Source organism: Protobothrops mucrosquamatus, unplaced genomic scaffold (genome assembly GCF_001527695.2).
Source record: "Protobothrops mucrosquamatus isolate PMUCROS unplaced genomic scaffold, P.Mucros_1.0 scaffold1719, whole genome shotgun sequence".
Taxonomy (NCBI): Eukaryota; Metazoa; Chordata; class Lepidosauria; order Squamata; family Viperidae; genus Protobothrops; species Protobothrops mucrosquamatus.
The window spans coordinates 73211-89979 of NW_015387867.1; the positions used below are offsets into that span (position 1 = coordinate 73211).

Below are 16769 nucleotides of genomic sequence, written 5' to 3' on the forward strand. Positions count from 1 at the left end.
TCCCCCCCCCCCCCCTGTAAAACTGCCTCCTAACCTTCCAATACAGACAAGTGATTGACAGGGAAAAGATTTCTCAAGGCAATTTCCTCTTACAGACCAGATCAGGAAAAAAATGTGCAGGGACTGTCAGCGAACAGATTTAAGAATGCGTCTATTTCACTGTTATCTATTCAATTGTTATCTCAACTGAAATGCTATCTTAACTTAGATTACGTGTTATCTTCAGCAATACATGAGAACATTAATACCTGAAAACTATTATTTCACGCTGTGTACTTAGGAATGTATAACTTTGTAAAGGCCAGCATCTCTGTTAAGAGGCTGGTAAATAATGATAGCCAAATCAGAAGTAACTCTGATGGCATGATTAACATCCATTTTTTAAAATGTTAAATACCAGCTGTGAAATCTCTTTGATGGGGAACTTACTGCCTGAAGCCACTACAGGACTACTATTGAAAATTTAGACAAAAAGCAGCTACACCTTCCCAGATCTCAACGAACACGAAACTGGTATTTAATTTAATTTTTGTGTTGTCTGTCTGTCTGTCTGTCTGTCTGCCTGCCTGCCTGCCTATCTCTATCTATCTATCTATCTATCTATCTATCTATCTATCTATCTATCTATCTATCTATCTATCTATCTATCTATCTATCTATCTATCTATCTATCTATCTATCTATCTATCTATTAATGAACAAGCCATCGTTAACAGTAACTGTAACTTTGTTTGGATTTTCATCAGAATAGAAGTAGTTCTATTCTCACTGACACCTCAGTGAAAAGTTTAGAACTACCTCTAGTTCTGATGAAAATCCAAACTAAGTTATGGTTACTGCTAACTATGGCTTGTTCATTAATCTATCTTCACAAAATATAGTATGCAGTTGCCTTGTTTCAAAGAAACCGTAGTTCAGATCAATTATTTTGGAATGTGGACGATTAATTGTGGCTTATATAAAATGGAAAGATAAACAAACAACTCCTCACAGCTGTGGCATAGAAAGATGAGAGAGGGAGCAGAGAAACCTGATGTTCGTATTTTCCTTATTTTAGTACAGGGACCAGCGTTATATGGTCCTTCAGAGGTTGCTGAATTCTAATTCCTAATCGGTCACAAAAGGGCCAGGTTTAAGACCCCTGATGTAGAATGTCTCATGGTTTATAGGGAAAATTCCATTACTAAAAAGAAAAAAGAGATCCTGACTTAATCCAGAATAGTGTTTGTCTTCCCGAATTAATGCATGGAAGACTCAAATGACTCTTGCCAGCCTGAAAACCCTCAGCTCTTCATTAGCTTCCCTGTACATTATTTCACTAATTGCCCAGATTACCTGTACTCTCCCACTTCCTCCTTGCATGGTTAATCCAATTAGCACTATTAACATGGAAAATTAAAATGTTTAATTTGCTTTGCTCTCCTTGGTACAGAAAGCCTACGATAGAGCTTGAGCTGCAACTGCAAAAGTGAAATTGCTCCAAGTTTATTATTATTTTTTAAATCGAAAAAGACTACTTGTAACACGTCAATTTGGTTCTCTCTCTGAAGAGCTTAGCACAGCTTAGCGTATTGTTCCCAAGCTTCTGTACCAGGAAAGCTTTAGATCTGAACGAAGAATAGCATGGAGGTACCTTAATTCCATTCTGTTAACCATAATCTGATTTCCGACCACATCGTAGTTCAGCCATCAGCTAACTACTGGGACAATCCAATGATCAAAATATCCCAGTGCTTCATTGTACATTATAATTCTGTAATTCCTCCTTCCATAGCCTCTGTGATCTTAGGCAAGACATGAAAAGTCACCTTTAGGTCTAACCCTAATACTTAGATAACACCTGCGACAATTTCCTGTTCTAATTGAACTGGATGCGTTCCCACAAATCCTAAAACCAATACCTAATCTCCAAATCCCTTGATTGCTTTTGTGGTTTTTTTAAGCTTCCCACATTGCGTGTTGATGTGTCCCTTGATCAAATTCAGTAGATTTTATTTTGAGATTCTACATTGCTCTTACCTATCCTCAAGACCGTGCTGCCTGGCCAATCTATTCAGGGCTTGGCTGCAAACTTACAAAGATTTTCCTTGAGCTTGTGAACTACTCAGGCTTGCCAACGAGTCAATGGGCAAACTGCTTGAGCTTTAATTAACTAGCTTGTCTAATTTCTGGTTACGGCTTTGGCATATTGCCTGGACATCAGCACTATCTCTGCTGTGTGGCTTCATGCAATCTTATTTCTAGTTTCTGCCTTGTTCTCTTCTGCTTTGCATGTTTGCATGTTGCCTGCCTGCCTGCCTATATCTATCTGTCTGTCTGTCTGTCTGTCTGTCTGTCTGTCTGTCTGTCTACCTACCTACCTACCTACCTACCTACCTACCTACCTACCTACCTACCTACCTACCTACCTACTTATCTATCTATCTATCTATCTATCTATCTATCTATCTATCTATCTATCTATCTATCTATCTATCTATCTATCTACCTATCTACCTACCTACCTACCTACCTACCTACCTACCTACCTACCTACCTACATATTTTTCCTAACTGCTCATCTCCCTCATAGAGAACATTTGGGTGGTGTGCAATATAACTGATAAAACTAACATTAAAATCAGAATTAATTTAAGATTAAAAAGTTTAAAACTATAAAAATAACAGAAAATCATGTATTATTTATTCAAACATTTTTTATTAATTATTTAAGCAATTATCTACTCCTACCCACCTCTGGTTCTATGTTCCCTGACTTTATTTTTTGAATAACCTCATCCATCTTAAACCCCCATCAAAAGAGTTTAATGGACCAAATTTAACTTTCTTTAGCACGCAGCCTCCTATAACCTGATCTCGAACAACTTTCTGCCTAAAATATATTAACTTAGAAATGTAAGCAAAATTTCCACTTAGGCCTCCCAAGAAGCACATCCTTGCCGAGTGTGGTGGAATACCCCAGATCATTCTTAGATCATGAGGCAATAAGTTCTATAGAACTTATTATTCTTCCATTTCCTCCTACGAGTTCTTATCCACATCCCATATTATGCAAGGGAAAAGGTGAGCTGATTTTCCTGAGAGTTTTTGGTCACTATATTGTAGGTGGTTAAAAGGTAAGGAGTAAAGAAGAAATGTTCCTTCTCCCGATCCCTTTAATTTTAAATTGGAGGATGTTGATTCTCACTTTTATACCTGACTCTACCCTCACTGCAGTATTGTCAAGGGAGCCATCTTGGATATTCTTGGGCAGGATCATTGAGTAATTTTTAGGAAACTGAAATCCACCCAATTGTTTGTATACTTAATCTTTGCTTTTATGGCTTACTAAATCTAGAAAAGGTGGCATCGCTGTTTAAGAAGTCATTAAATGCCTCACTTTCTGCATTCAGATTCATAAAAGAAGCTATTGCGTGACAGTTCCCCAAGAAAGCTACCTTGGGCCAATCGGTTTTGTCATTCTTGGACGAAAATGATTATCTTTTATTTATTTCACTCCTGTTGTAGAATGGCTTTGGGGGATGAAAAATATTTGGCCACTCAAAAGATGCTTGCTGAGAGGAACTGCAACAATGAGATCTTTCTAATTCTCCTGGACTTTTTAGCGGCTGTTGATGCTGCAAACCACTATATTTTATGATAGTTCTTAGTTAAAATGTCCATTTCCTGAAGACATACTTTGGAATAATTTCTCAGCTTCCCTGGCCCTTTTGGGTTCTGCAGTTCTTTCGCCCAAGAGAAAGTTGTGGGAGAAATGGTTTAGAGATCTACCATGTAAAAAACATGCAGGGGACATGGGAGAGCCTTCCCTTGAAGTATTTCAAATAAACTGCTCAATTTCTGGAAGACTTTTCCAGGAGAGCCTTGACTGCCATCATTATTATGATTTCTGGGGTACCGACAGAAGATACTTCTATTCTGTAATATATTAATTGGCCTCTCCCCCTCCTCTCTTTTAAAAAAATATGTTTGGATTGTACTATGGCCTTATAATTTTTAGTATTTTATCTCAGCCTTTACCCACCTAAGACAGTAGAGGTGTATTAGGAAATTCTAGGGAGCATGAAGACCCAACCTATCTGTCAAACGCAGAGTTGGGAAGGGCTGTTTGACATGGTATTAAATTCTCAATTTATTTGTGGGCTGCTTTGGGCCTAGCTCAGGGGTAGGCCACCTCGGCTCTTTTATGACTTGTGGACTTCAACTCCCAGAATTCCTGAGCCAGCCATGCTGAGGGGAAAGGGAGAGGTTTCCAAGCTGAGCCATGTTGGCTCAGGAATTCTGGGAGTTGAAGTCCACGAGTCATAAAAGAGCCAAGGTTGCCTACTGAAATAACAGTAATAAATAAAGAATACACAAATACATATTCCTCCTACTATCATTTCACACCGGGAGCAATATTAGCAAAGAATGAGGATTATGGATACCACTTGCCACAATTCAGTTTTTTACATCTCCACATTGAATTCATAATTCAATGGGTTTTCCAGAGTGATCCTATTCTTTAAATGGGGAACTGCCTCTCTTGTTGTAACATCTGCTCTCTAATAGGCATAGATATCTTTTGATAGATTCAGGGTCTCTTTTGTTCCAGGTGAAATCCAACGTAGCCTTTTTAGAGGTAGTTTTAAAAGGAAGTGCTATTCAAGAATGAAGGATTAAGGAGAAAGCTACCTTCCCAATATACAAGCTTTCATATAGAATGCACTGCATGTTACCTGCTCTAATTCACAAATGCTTGTTTTATACCTCTGACAATGTTCTAACAGTGCAACACATAAAATATAAAGTTACACAGATACCGGCGAAGACACAATATGCAGAAAACTCCCTCCACTTCTAATTTAAATAATGCTCATTGTATCCATAAACCAATAAGAATTTTCCTTTTCAAGAATGTGTGTGTGTATGTGTATATTTTATATATTTATACAAATATATAAAAATAAATATAATATGCTGGTATTTTCAGAAATGATGTCAGCATAACTTATTTGAATGTATACAGGATATGTAATAAAATGCATAAACTATGATTCTATTATACTGATTTAATTTTGTTGCCCTTCAAGATATTTAAGCCTGATAACTCTGTAGTCTCCTATTTATTCCTCTGAGGCTTTTGAAGTGAGATAGTTGGGTTAGAAGGTTTGAACTCAACAATAGGATTACTTCCGATTCAGACTTTCATTATTGGTTTATAATTGATTCAAGTATATTATTGCCTGGACTCTATATAATAGCTTTTGTCAATGTGGGTAATCAAATGGTTATCACATAAGCATGGAACACAGCATAGCATTTATTAAATTTCTGCTTTTTGGGTTTCTAGTCCTTATGTCTGGACGTATTCAAATCTATCGTGCTAATAAGGACTAGGAAACTGCAGGGGGTTGGACTAGAAGACCTCCAAGGTCCCTTCCAACTCTGTTATTCTGTTATCTCTAATGAATGAAAAGGCAGAAGGGAGCAAAGTTGGGTTGCCAATGGTGAAAATGTCTTGACTCATGTCAACTAAAGCAGAATAAATCAGAAATAAACATTTATCTGAAAAAGAATTTAAATAATTCGCCAGAGTGTTGTTCATAAGGCGGCCAGATTTTTTTTAATAATTTTTTTTTTAAATGTGCAGACTTCCTTGTAAATACAGGAATGTACTTTCGTTTAAAACAAAGGACAGAAATTGCTATGGAATCAGATAGTGACTTATCAATATATATCTAACTTAGTCTTCGATGAGTTTGCCCATTGTGAAAAATGCTCAGCATGTATTTAGATGGCTACCAGGTTACAGTGAAATGTCAAAAACTTGGTGATACTTGATGTTTACCAGTGAGTCTTAAGAAGATTTTGAGACATGACCCTGTTCTGCATCTCTCTTCCCTAAAAACCAGGAATGTGGAAATTTTATTGGATGAAGGCTGGATTATCCTTGGGGATAATCTAATTAAGGTGTGGTGATGATGATGGACTGGGTAGTCTGTGAAAGATGGATCGTGTCAATATTTTTATCTCTCTCTCCACCTCTCTCTCTCTCCTTCCCCCCCCCCTTGCTTTCTTATCATCTTGGTTACTAAAGGGGAAGGTAACAGTCCTGAATTGATTATCTTTAGAAGGCTTCTGAAGCTACATTGAACCCCCTGCTGGTTGCATTTCTGTGCTGTAAATGATCAAATCTGTGTTGTTCTCTCATAGAGCATCAACACTCACCAGTAAAATGTCAGGATCATTTCTCTCTCAGCGTATACAGCCTTAAAGCAGTAAATGTCGATATTCACTGGGTTTTAAATGTTTATTGTAGCAAATATTCTTTGTGGGTTATTTCCTGAACCGGGCTGGGGCTTTGATAGGCCTTATCCCTACTTAATCATTAAATTCCCTGGATGACTTCTCTCAGCCTAATTTACAGAAGGGGTGTTGCAAGGATGAAAGCAGAGGATCAGAAGAAAATGTATAAACATGGAGAAAGAATTGCATTTGTTAGCTTGAGTTCTTGGAGGAAAGATAGCTTATATATGCCTGTAATCTCTCTCTCTCTCTCTCTCTCTCTCTCTCTCTCTCTCTCTCTCTCTGTGTGTGTGTGTGTGTGTGTAAACTATCTCTGCAGGAACCTTACCCTAGATAGGGAATATGGCCTTGCTTTTCTAACAGACTAAATGTGAATAGGTAGCTACAGTTGTAATAATCTTATTCAAAAAATTGGGAATAAGGCTGAATGAACAACTCAGTGAGATGTGAATCAGACCGAGTTGTTAATCATACATATTGAGAACCTTCACACAGTCACCCACAGAAGGTTCTTCTCAGTCTCTTCAAACTTCAGATCTGCACTAAATCAACCCTTGAGAATCACTTATATATTTTTTTTTTCTGAAAATCTAGGGTCAGGACCAGGCTGTACTATCCAAATGTGCTAGCAAAACAAGTGGTTCTTTGCTCTCCTTAGTTACAAATCTTCAACTGTGTTGCCCAGTTGAAATACCTAAAGATTAGTTTCGAATATTGCATCTTTCTCAGGTGTGATCAAGAAGCAATACTCAGGGCCAGGGGGATCCGATGAAGATGTGCAGCCAGCAGACAGAGCTATATTGAAATGTGGAGGTCAACAGGGCAGGGGAACAAATTCAGAAAACAAATACTTTAAGGACCTGCTCTTATTTCCAATTCCTATCAAGAAAGCTGAATTCCTGGGGATACACATAAGAGGGAAAACAAAACCTGTCTTTTAACTCTTCTTTGGAAAGTCTGGGTTGAAGAGAAAGAGGGGAAACAACCCACAGGGAAATGCAAGGTATATGAATATTAACTACAGCCCACCCCTCAATCCAGAACTGTCTGGCTAAACATTGGGAGACAAGACCCAATAGAATTTCTGTAGACGTTTAATAAAATTCTGCTGAAGTTCTATAAAATAGGGCTTGTCCCAGGACATCTGAGCTTAACCTTGATCTTGATCAACCAGTTCTGTTTCCCCCACCCCATCTACTACACCCCCCCAACTCTACCTCGCCTTTTAAAACAAGAGGGCCTTATAAGACGGTGTATGCTCACCTCTGCTGAGTCCGTCTGGTCCCCGAAGGATTCGGCATTCTTCTATCTGGCCAAATGGAGAAAACATCACTCTGATATCGTTCTCATTACACTTCTTCGAAACCATTCCTATGAACAATTTTCTGTCTTCCACAGCTAGAAGATTAAAATAATAATACTAATAATATCCACAACGGCAAAAGGCATCTTTCTCTCTCTTTTGCACTTTCCTCAACTGCGAACAATGCTTATTACCACATCAAAAGCAAGCGACAAGAGTTGTGAGCATGGCACTGTCCCTGGTGACAAGGCAGGTGGAAAACATTTCACACAACAAACAACACTTCCCTGAATCACCTGCCTTTCCTCTGAAGAGTGTTCCCATTACTTTTAGTATCACTTGTTCTTCTTACACCGACGTTTGCTATTTTGGACAATTTATAGACTGGGGGGAGAGGCAGTTAGGTTTTTTACCTCTCGTATCACCGTTGAAACAGAAAACCTACCTAGTATTCAAGGCTAAATGTTGGCGAGTAGGACCAAAGAGTGAGCCTGTTCTAACTTACCTACAATCTTGCCCCGCCTTGCCTGCGCCTATATGAAAGAGAAATCGGGAACAAAAGTGATGCCCGAATGCTCAAAATGAAATGGCTTAGCGGAATCCCAAGGCAGCCTTTTTACCTATAATGATCCAGGTATTCTTATTTCATGCAGACGTTGTTAGCGAGTATGCTCATTAGACCGGAGAAACACTTCAAGGAAGTGTTATTATAAAATTATTTCAGGGTAAATAAAATCCCAGCAGATTTGCGATGCCGGGCTGGCAAAGAGAAGAAGTGGGATTAGGTGGGGTTAAATTACTGCTAGATTATTTCGCTTGAGATGAAGAAGCCAAAAGGAAAAGAAAGAGAAGAAACTAGGTCAAGGCAACAGCTCTGTGTGTCCAGGCAAACTTCAGCAAACGCACATTCAGAAGCTTTAAATTTACAGAGCTTGGAAATAAGCAAGGACTGAATTAATTGAAGGAGAATATTTGTAGCTCAGGGTTGAAACAAGAGGTCCTTGGTGCTCTCTGAGCTTAGTTGTTTTCTTGCAGATGTTTCATTACCCTAACTAGAATGGAACAGTGGAACAGCTTACCCCCAGAAATCGTGGGCGCTCCATCACTGGAGTTTTTTTAATAAGAGACTAGACAATCACCTGTCTGAGATGGTATAGGGCAGTGGTGGCGAACCTATGGCACGGGTGCCGGAGGCGGCACTCAGAGCCCTCTCTGTGGGCACACGCGCTGTCACCCCAGTCCTAGGCCTTCAGCTGGGTTTTATAAAACCTTTTCGTTTTAGGCCTCCGCCGCCGTGTACACACACAAAAAAAGGTTCAATCAATCAGTCAATTTCAACTTCTCGTGGGAAAAAAAAGATCTTGCAAAGTTGGAATTGATTGATTGAACTTTTTAGTCCCACCCAGTCTGCCGTTATCACCGCAGCCACGCCCAGCCAATGGGCCACACCCAGCCAATGGGCCACACCCACGCATAAGAGGGTTTTGGGTTGCAGTTTGGGCACTCAGTCTCTAAAAGGTTCGCCGTCATTGGTATAGGTTCTCCTCCTTGAGCAGGGGGCTGGACTAGAAGACCTCCAAGGTCCCTTCTATTCTATTCTATTCTATTCTATTCTATTCTATTCTATTCTATTTGATTCGATCCCCTATTCTATTCTATTCTATTCTATTCTATTCTATTCTATTCTATTCTATTCTATTCTATTCTATTCTATTCTATCCCCTATTCTATTCTATTCTATTCTATTCTATTCTATTCTATTCTATTCTATTCTATTCTATTCTATTCTATTCCAATTCTATATTCTATATTCTATATTCTATATTCCATATTCTATTCCTATTCTCATCAGGACTAACAATCAAGTAAGCAATACCCCAATTAAGAAACTGCCAAAGAACCATCAGTAAACAGCCCAACCAAAGAATCCCTAAGACCGCCCCCACCCACACAGATAGGGAAGACACCAGAATATAAACTGACAGCAAACTGCACTCCTTACTAACACTGATGATGTTACCTAGTTAGGGTAATGAAACGTCTGCAAGAAAACAAGCAAGCTCAGAGAGCACCAAGGACCCTTCACTGAATTAATTGAACATTTATTGCTGATGTAGAATCTGTTTAGAAGCACCTCACTGACATGGGGCTTGGAAACCAAGTGGAACTTTGAAAGGAGATTCCTTAGGTAGTGGTTTTTTTTTTAAAAAAAAAAACTTGGCAATTTTAAGATGCGTGGGCTTCAACTCCCAAAGTTCCCCAGCTACCTGTATTTTGGCTTTCAAGTTTCTTAGTTAAGGGGACACACACCACAGCACTTTACTCCTGCCTGGTCCATGGGTAGCGTCACAAACAAAGAAATCAACGGGGTGATCTTGGGATCTTTTCACTTAAAACCAGGGCCTTCTGAAAGAAGGTGTTTTCGTGAATCAGAACGAGGAACACTTGAGGGGTGAGCCGTGCTGTCAGATCCTCAGTGCCATCCGATTAGTGGTGGGATTCAGCCAGTTTGCACCGGTTCAGGAGAACCAGTAGCTAAACGTTGTTGAGTTCGGAGAACCAGCTGAACCCACATTGCTTCTGGAAGTCCGTTCTAGGCCTTGGAGGCCTAAAGGAGGCCTCCCAGCCCTAGAATGGCCCACAGAAAGTGTGTGTATGTCATTTCTTGAAGTCCATTCTGGGCCTCGTAGGCGCAGGCCTGCATCCACGCAGAGAACCGGTCGTTCAGGTATTTGAATCCCAGTGCCAATGAAAATGAATCTAGGGTTAGGGTCTTAGACTGATGGACAAAAAACTAACGCGAGGGATAGATTCCTAGTGGTTTTCTAAGGAAAGAGACGGTGACAGCTTTTCGTTTGGAGTCGTTTCTGGATCACAGATAAATATATGGGAGAATCCCAGTGCCAATGAAAATGAATCTAGGGTTGGAGTCAGGGTTAGATGATGCTTTGAGTCATGGCTGAAAACTGTTGTTCAGGATATATTCTTAGCCGTTTTCTAAGGAAAAAGATGGTGACAGCTTTTCGTTAGGAGTTGTTTTTGGATCACAGATAAATATATGGGAAAATCCCATTGTCAGTGAATTCCCCTTTTCATAAAAGGTGGTCCTTTGAGACAGAAGACTGCCCACTGTAAAACAAGTCATTGTAATACCATAATCACATGTACAGTCCAGGAACAACATGACATAAACACGTCTGGACAAAACTCTTGTTTGGATGTTTGTCCGACTATGTGAGGTCTTCAAAACCACATACAACATGTGGTTTCCTCCACTGATCTGGCTTCCTGATATTCATTTTCACTCCCTTTATGGTTTGTAGGATAGGAGAAAGTCACATGACAGGGCAGCTTTAATAGCTCTGTAATATAGTCCCAACACATGCGAGCTTTCTAGTGAATGAAGATATTGGTCTCCTTTGGATATCATGAAAATTGGGAAGAGTTAGAAGGTGGATTAGTGCCAGCATCTGTGGTGTCATTTTGTGTAACACTTCAAACTTCCATGTGTCCAAACACTACTAAATTACAGTCTTGCACTAATTACCATGCACCGTGCTTCTCATATAGTAAACACATAGCAAACTATCTACTTGTCCCCTGTATGTTTGCATGCTTTCCCTATTGTGAGCAACTGTTATGGATCAGAAAGGATATTTCTGCCCGTGCAATACACAGAGTGCCATCAGAATATCTATTAAAATTCACTCCACTTCAGAGGAAAATGACTTGATATTGAGCCCCATAGTTACAGCTTGGTAAACATGTTACTGTATTAAATAACACCAAGGGTTTTTTTTTGTGTGTAATTCAACTCACCACTCAGCCCTAACCTGTACTTCAAAGGTAAACAATTTGCCTAAACAGAACAAGCCTTATGATAAATTCTATTAAAAGTGTATGCTTGTAGAAGAGGAGCAGGAAAAGTCAAGGAATAATCTGCAATTCAGCTTCCTTTTTTCTTTTTTAATTTCAGGCCTGTTTACATGTAAAGTTGTTTTGTTTCACCCTGTGGAACAAAAATGCAAGGGTTTTGTCCTTAATTTTCCAAAACTGCTGTCAATGGCAGATTCCTTCTTGGCCTGCTCAAGTTCCACCAGTAAACTGATAAATAGGGCAAATTAACTAAAAGGATTTCACAGTTTTTTAGCTGGAGGCTGATCTCATAGTAAATTAAACATCCAAAGAACTGACTCAGAACTAAAAAAACAAAACAAACCTCAATATATGTCTGGTTTACAAAGGCAGCTGAAGGATCAATTGGAAACAGTTGGTAGTATTTGGGCCTGCAAATTCATTTTCTTCAGTAAACAAAAAATGTTTCATTTGTTTTCGGTGAAAGAAAACAACCAACCAATACTTTAATCTGACATAATGTTTTAAATTCTTTGTATGTGAACAAGGAGACCCTGATTTTTAACTAGCATTCCTTGGCCTGGGAAACACAGCAGTTAACCCCAAGGCCATCATACTTCATACAAGGATTTGTTTAACCCTCCTATTGATCTGGTATTAAAACCACGGTTTCTCAATCTTAGATTATAATTCCCATTGGCCTGAATTGTAGTCAGATTCATTGACTAAGACAGGAGTAGGCAACCTTGGCTCTTTTATGACTCGTGGACTTCAACTCCCAGAATCCCTGAGCCAGCCATGCTGAGGGGAAAGGGAGAGGTTTCCAAGCTGAGTCATGCTGGCTCAGGAATTCTGGGAGTTGAAGTCCACGAGTCATAAAAGAGCCAAGGTTGCCTACCCCTGGACTAAGACATCTAAGGGATCCGGGAAGCATAACTGAACTACCCAAAGGTGCTTTTTCAAAAGGCAACTGGAATTTGTTTTTTCTTGAAGACGTTTCGCTTCTCATCTAAGAAGTTTCTTCAGTTCTCCAGAACTGTGAAGTAGGCGAGGGCCATTTGCTGGCCACTTTCAGGCGATGGTGCATTTCTTCATTCCTCACAAAGGGTGACACCTCCCCAGCATGCACCCAGGGGCCAGGGGTGATGCGGCAGGGGCTGGTTCCTCACTGTTTCCAGACGGCCTTGTGGAGCTAAGACTGAATGCGTTTCAGCATAGATGGCCACCACAAAATTGTACATTGGCTCCTGGCTGGCCTGGGCCAGGGCCAAGGCAGCGGGGGCCGTTCCCTCACTGTTTCCAGGATGGCTTCGTGGACCACATGAAAACACTTCACGGGCTGCATCCAGCCCCCGGGCCTTGTGTTTGACATGTCTGCTATAGGAGAAGAGTAAGCAGAGCTAGGGGCAGAGTTAAATGAGTCACTAGCCTAGAACCGTTATGTTCCCACAAATGTGTAAGTCAAATCCCTCTTGAATTCCTTTGACCCTTATCTGGTGCCAATTTAGTATTGAACTTTAGTTGACTAAATTCTTATGTATAGGCATGACCAATAAATCTTTTGAACTTTTGTTCAGACTCCTTGCACCTAACAAAACCACCAAAATCACTGGCTCTTTGGGATTGGCAAAGCTCTTCTACAACTGATTTTATGAGAGCATCTCCAAAACTTTATAGCGGTATCAAATAATAGCTACACTGTCTGGTGGCTTGTAAACAACTCAAGAGAAAACTCATGACTCACAGAAAAAGGAAATTAAGGACGACCAGCAGGGCAGCTGTTCTAGGACTTTGCAGAAACTTGGAAGAAAAGATTGGAAATTTTGAAAGGACAAAGTGCTGAGTTGGTAGCAGTAATTAAATGCCATATGTTAGCATTAATACACGACAGGGGAAGTTGTTAATTAATTCAGGCAACATTGCATCCAGGTAGACTATGGCAGATTGCAAGAGTGAAAAAAAGGGGCAGGAAGCTTTTATGTAAAATAGGATTAAGGATTTTTTCCTTTCTCCTCCAACCCCTGTTGCTTTCTTTCTTTTTTCGTCTGTGAAAAATATATTTTAAAATAGAAAATGCTTTCATTTATGTGAAAGTTCTTAACTCTTCCTTTTTTACATAACAGGTATCTGATATCAATCCTCTAATTTTCAAGTAGATTTAAATACCTAACTGTTTGAGCACAGGATCAAGCAAATGCAGATAAATTAATTTTTAATTTCACTTGAATTGTTGGTATATGGCTTGCAGTCTGCGCCAATCCCCCAGAGAAATCAGCAAAGAGAATCATTCAAATATAATAAATTTTCAAAAGATGTTAACAATAAGAGGTTTAAAAAAGCCAAAGGATCCCTTGTAGAAATCGATTGTACACAACCTGCACTAAATTTGAATTGTCAAAATCACATATACATAAATGGATGAATTTCCATTTCAATATTTTATATTTTCTTAGGGTGTCAGTCGACTTGTAGCTGGTTTACAAAAATGCAGGCTGAAAGATGACAAACCTGAGATGGTATTTTAGAACAGAAGAAAAGCTGATTTTTTTTTTCATTTGCACTATTTCTTTAAGAAAAAAGCAAAAAAATAAACAAAAAGGCCACTTTTGAAAGTTACTTAGCCCATTTGGAAAGCTATTTTCTTTTGGACTCTGGATATAACTCAAAAATCAGGAAACCAGGATTAAAAACTGACTATAGATAGTCCTCGACTTACGATCACAACTGGGCCCAAAATTTCCATTGCTAAGAAAAACATTAAGTGAGTTTTGCCCCATTTTATGACCTTTCTTGCCACAGTTCTTAAGTAAATCACTGCAGGTGTTATAACACAGTTATTAAGTGAATCTGATTGATTTTGCTTGTCAGAAGGCCGCAAAAGGTGGATTATGTGATCCCTGGACACCGCAACCGTTATAAATATGTGTCGGTTGCCAAGCGTCTGAATTTCGATCCCGTGACCATGGGGATGTTGCAATGGTCATAAGTGTGAAAAATGGTCATAAGTCTCAGAACCCCAATGGTGTGGTGCAAGGGTTATTCTTAAAACCATAAGATCTCTTTGGCTTGCAAGTTGATCTACTGTGGCTTCCTCTGTTCAAGAAGACCTTTGGTTTTTTAAATTTGTGTTAAAGGGGTGTTAAAGCGCATTATGGACTTGGTTATTTTAATAGTTGGTTAATGCTAGATAGATTTTGATTATTATATTTGTAACCCTGTGTTCAGCTCTGGGAAGTGGGGGAGGAAGAGGGAAGGGTTTTGGGGTGGGTGGGGGTTTATACTGTAATCTTCATAAAACTTTTAATAAAAAAAAAAAAGAAGACCTTTGGTTTGACAAGGCCTTCTTTCGTGAAGGGGTGTCAACCAAAGGCTTGGCGCCTCACTGGCATCCCGCCATCAATTGGGGAACAAATGGGCAATAAAGCTGTATACCTTTATGGTGGGAAATTGGGATGCGGGGGGGGGGATTGACAGTTGAGGAAGAACAGCATTTTGGAATCCGGTCCATGCCAGCATCTTCAAGGCCGCGTATCCTGAAAATGGGATTTCACCCGCCTTAACACCTCAGCTCTTCTCAAAACATCTTGGCGGGTGGTGCCAGATTGGCTACCCAAGGACGGACTATGGGGGGGAGGGCTGGGGGCAACCGAGGGGTTAGTTTCGTACTGATGGGTGGGAACCTCCGATTCCACCTGACCCTACCCCAATCAACATCTCTTAGTCCAGGGGTAGGCAACCTTGGCTCTTTTATGACTGGTGGACTTCAACTCCCAGAATTCCTGAGCCAGCCACACTGAGGGAAAAGGGAGAGGTTTCCATGCTGAGCCACGCTGGCTCAGGAATTCTGGGAGTTGAAGTCCACCAGTCATAAAAGAGCCAAGGTTGCCTACCCCTGTCTTAGTAGAAATACTTTTTCACTTCAATCAAAGGGAATCGAGAATTTTACTTTCCTAGGAGATCAGACTGGAGCAGGTCTGACCGTTTTAGCCCAAGCCTGTTTCGTCGTGGTGTTTTCTGTGGTCACATAAGCGCTCTTTTTAAGAATGTCAAAGCCAAGTGCAGTTTGTGTTCTTTTCTGAGCTTTGCGGGGATCCGTGGAGAACCGAGACATCAGGATGCATGATAATGAGGACCTCACCTCTCCAAAACAGGGTTGTGTGTTTTTTTTTTAAAGGAACAAAATAAAACTTGCCTATCTCTCTGCAGAGAGACAGAGACAGAGAGAGAGAGAGGGAGAGAGACATGGGCCCAGCCATCATTTACATTTGCAAGTATTTAAATCTCCAAGTGCATGGCTTTTGCCCTGATTAATAATGAATGAGGATTAAAGACACATCCTGGAAAAAAGCCACGGCAGCGAGCAATTCTTCCATGCGGGAATAGATAAGTTTTCACAGCTGAAGGAACAAGGAGGTTTTCTTTTGACTTTATCTCTTCTCTTTTCTCTCAGCAAAACTGTAAGAATCAAGGCTCCTTTATACAGATAGTCCTCGACCTACAACCGCAACTGAGCCCCCAAATTCACGTTGCTAAGCGAGACAGTTGCCCCATTGGATGGCTTTTATCCCTGCAGTTGTTATGTGAGTAACACGGCCGTTAAGCGAAATCTGGCTTCCCCCGTTGACTTTGCTTGTCAGAAGGTCGCAAAAGGGGATCGCGTGACCCCCCCCGCCCGGGACATGGCAACCGTCATAAATATGAGTCGGTTGCCAGGCGTCTGAATTTTGATCACGTGTACCATGGAGATGATGCAACGGTCGTAAGAGTGAAAAAAGGTCATCAGTCGCTTTTTTTCAGTGCGGTTGTAACTTCAAATGGTCACTAAACGAACGATTGTTAAGTCGAGGACTACCTGTATTGGCCTTCTGGAAAATAGAGTTCTCGATATCTGACGCAATGTATTGTTTCTGGGGTGTTTAAATTCATTGGTAAGCTTTTTGGTTTGACTATTGTGTTTGGCTTATTCCTGTGAGCGCTCTAAGGGTCTTCTCTGAGGGCAGTGGGATAGGAAATGGATGAACGAATATATATTTAGGTATAAAAATTATTTTATCACCTACCGTTGGACTTTTCACTATCTGCAGGTTTCATCTGAATGGGATGATGCATCTGGAAACAACAGACAACAGAGAGGGAAAGAGAAAGTAAAATAACCTCAAATCAAGCACTATCCACATGCACATACATTATTACTGTAAAATAAGGGAACTGGCAGGCATTGAGATTCTTCCTTTGCCAAAGAAATCAAGATAATAGCCCGAAAGTCCTGTCTCTTTTTGATATGTGTTACATATAAAAAAGAGGTGGGGCTTCACTCAAGCTG

The 16769-nt window shown here is 40.1% G+C and overlaps 1 protein-coding gene across 1 annotated transcript in view; it reads right to left on the reverse strand.

Moving 5' to 3' along the window:
- Positions 1 to 16550, reverse strand: part of LOC107293729 (CUGBP Elav-like family member 2) — an 89715-nt gene extending 73165 nt beyond the window's left edge. Inside the window, exons 1-2 of the mRNA XM_029285448.1 lie at positions 16507 to 16550; positions 7552 to 7593 (exon numbers count right to left, since the gene is read on the reverse strand). Coding sequence (XP_029141281.1) covers positions 7552 to 7593; positions 16507 to 16537 — 73 coding nt within the window. The 5' untranslated portion in view covers positions 16538 to 16550. The remainder of the gene's footprint in view (positions 1 to 7551; positions 7594 to 16506) is intronic.
- Positions 16551 to 16769: the final 219 nt, after the last annotated feature.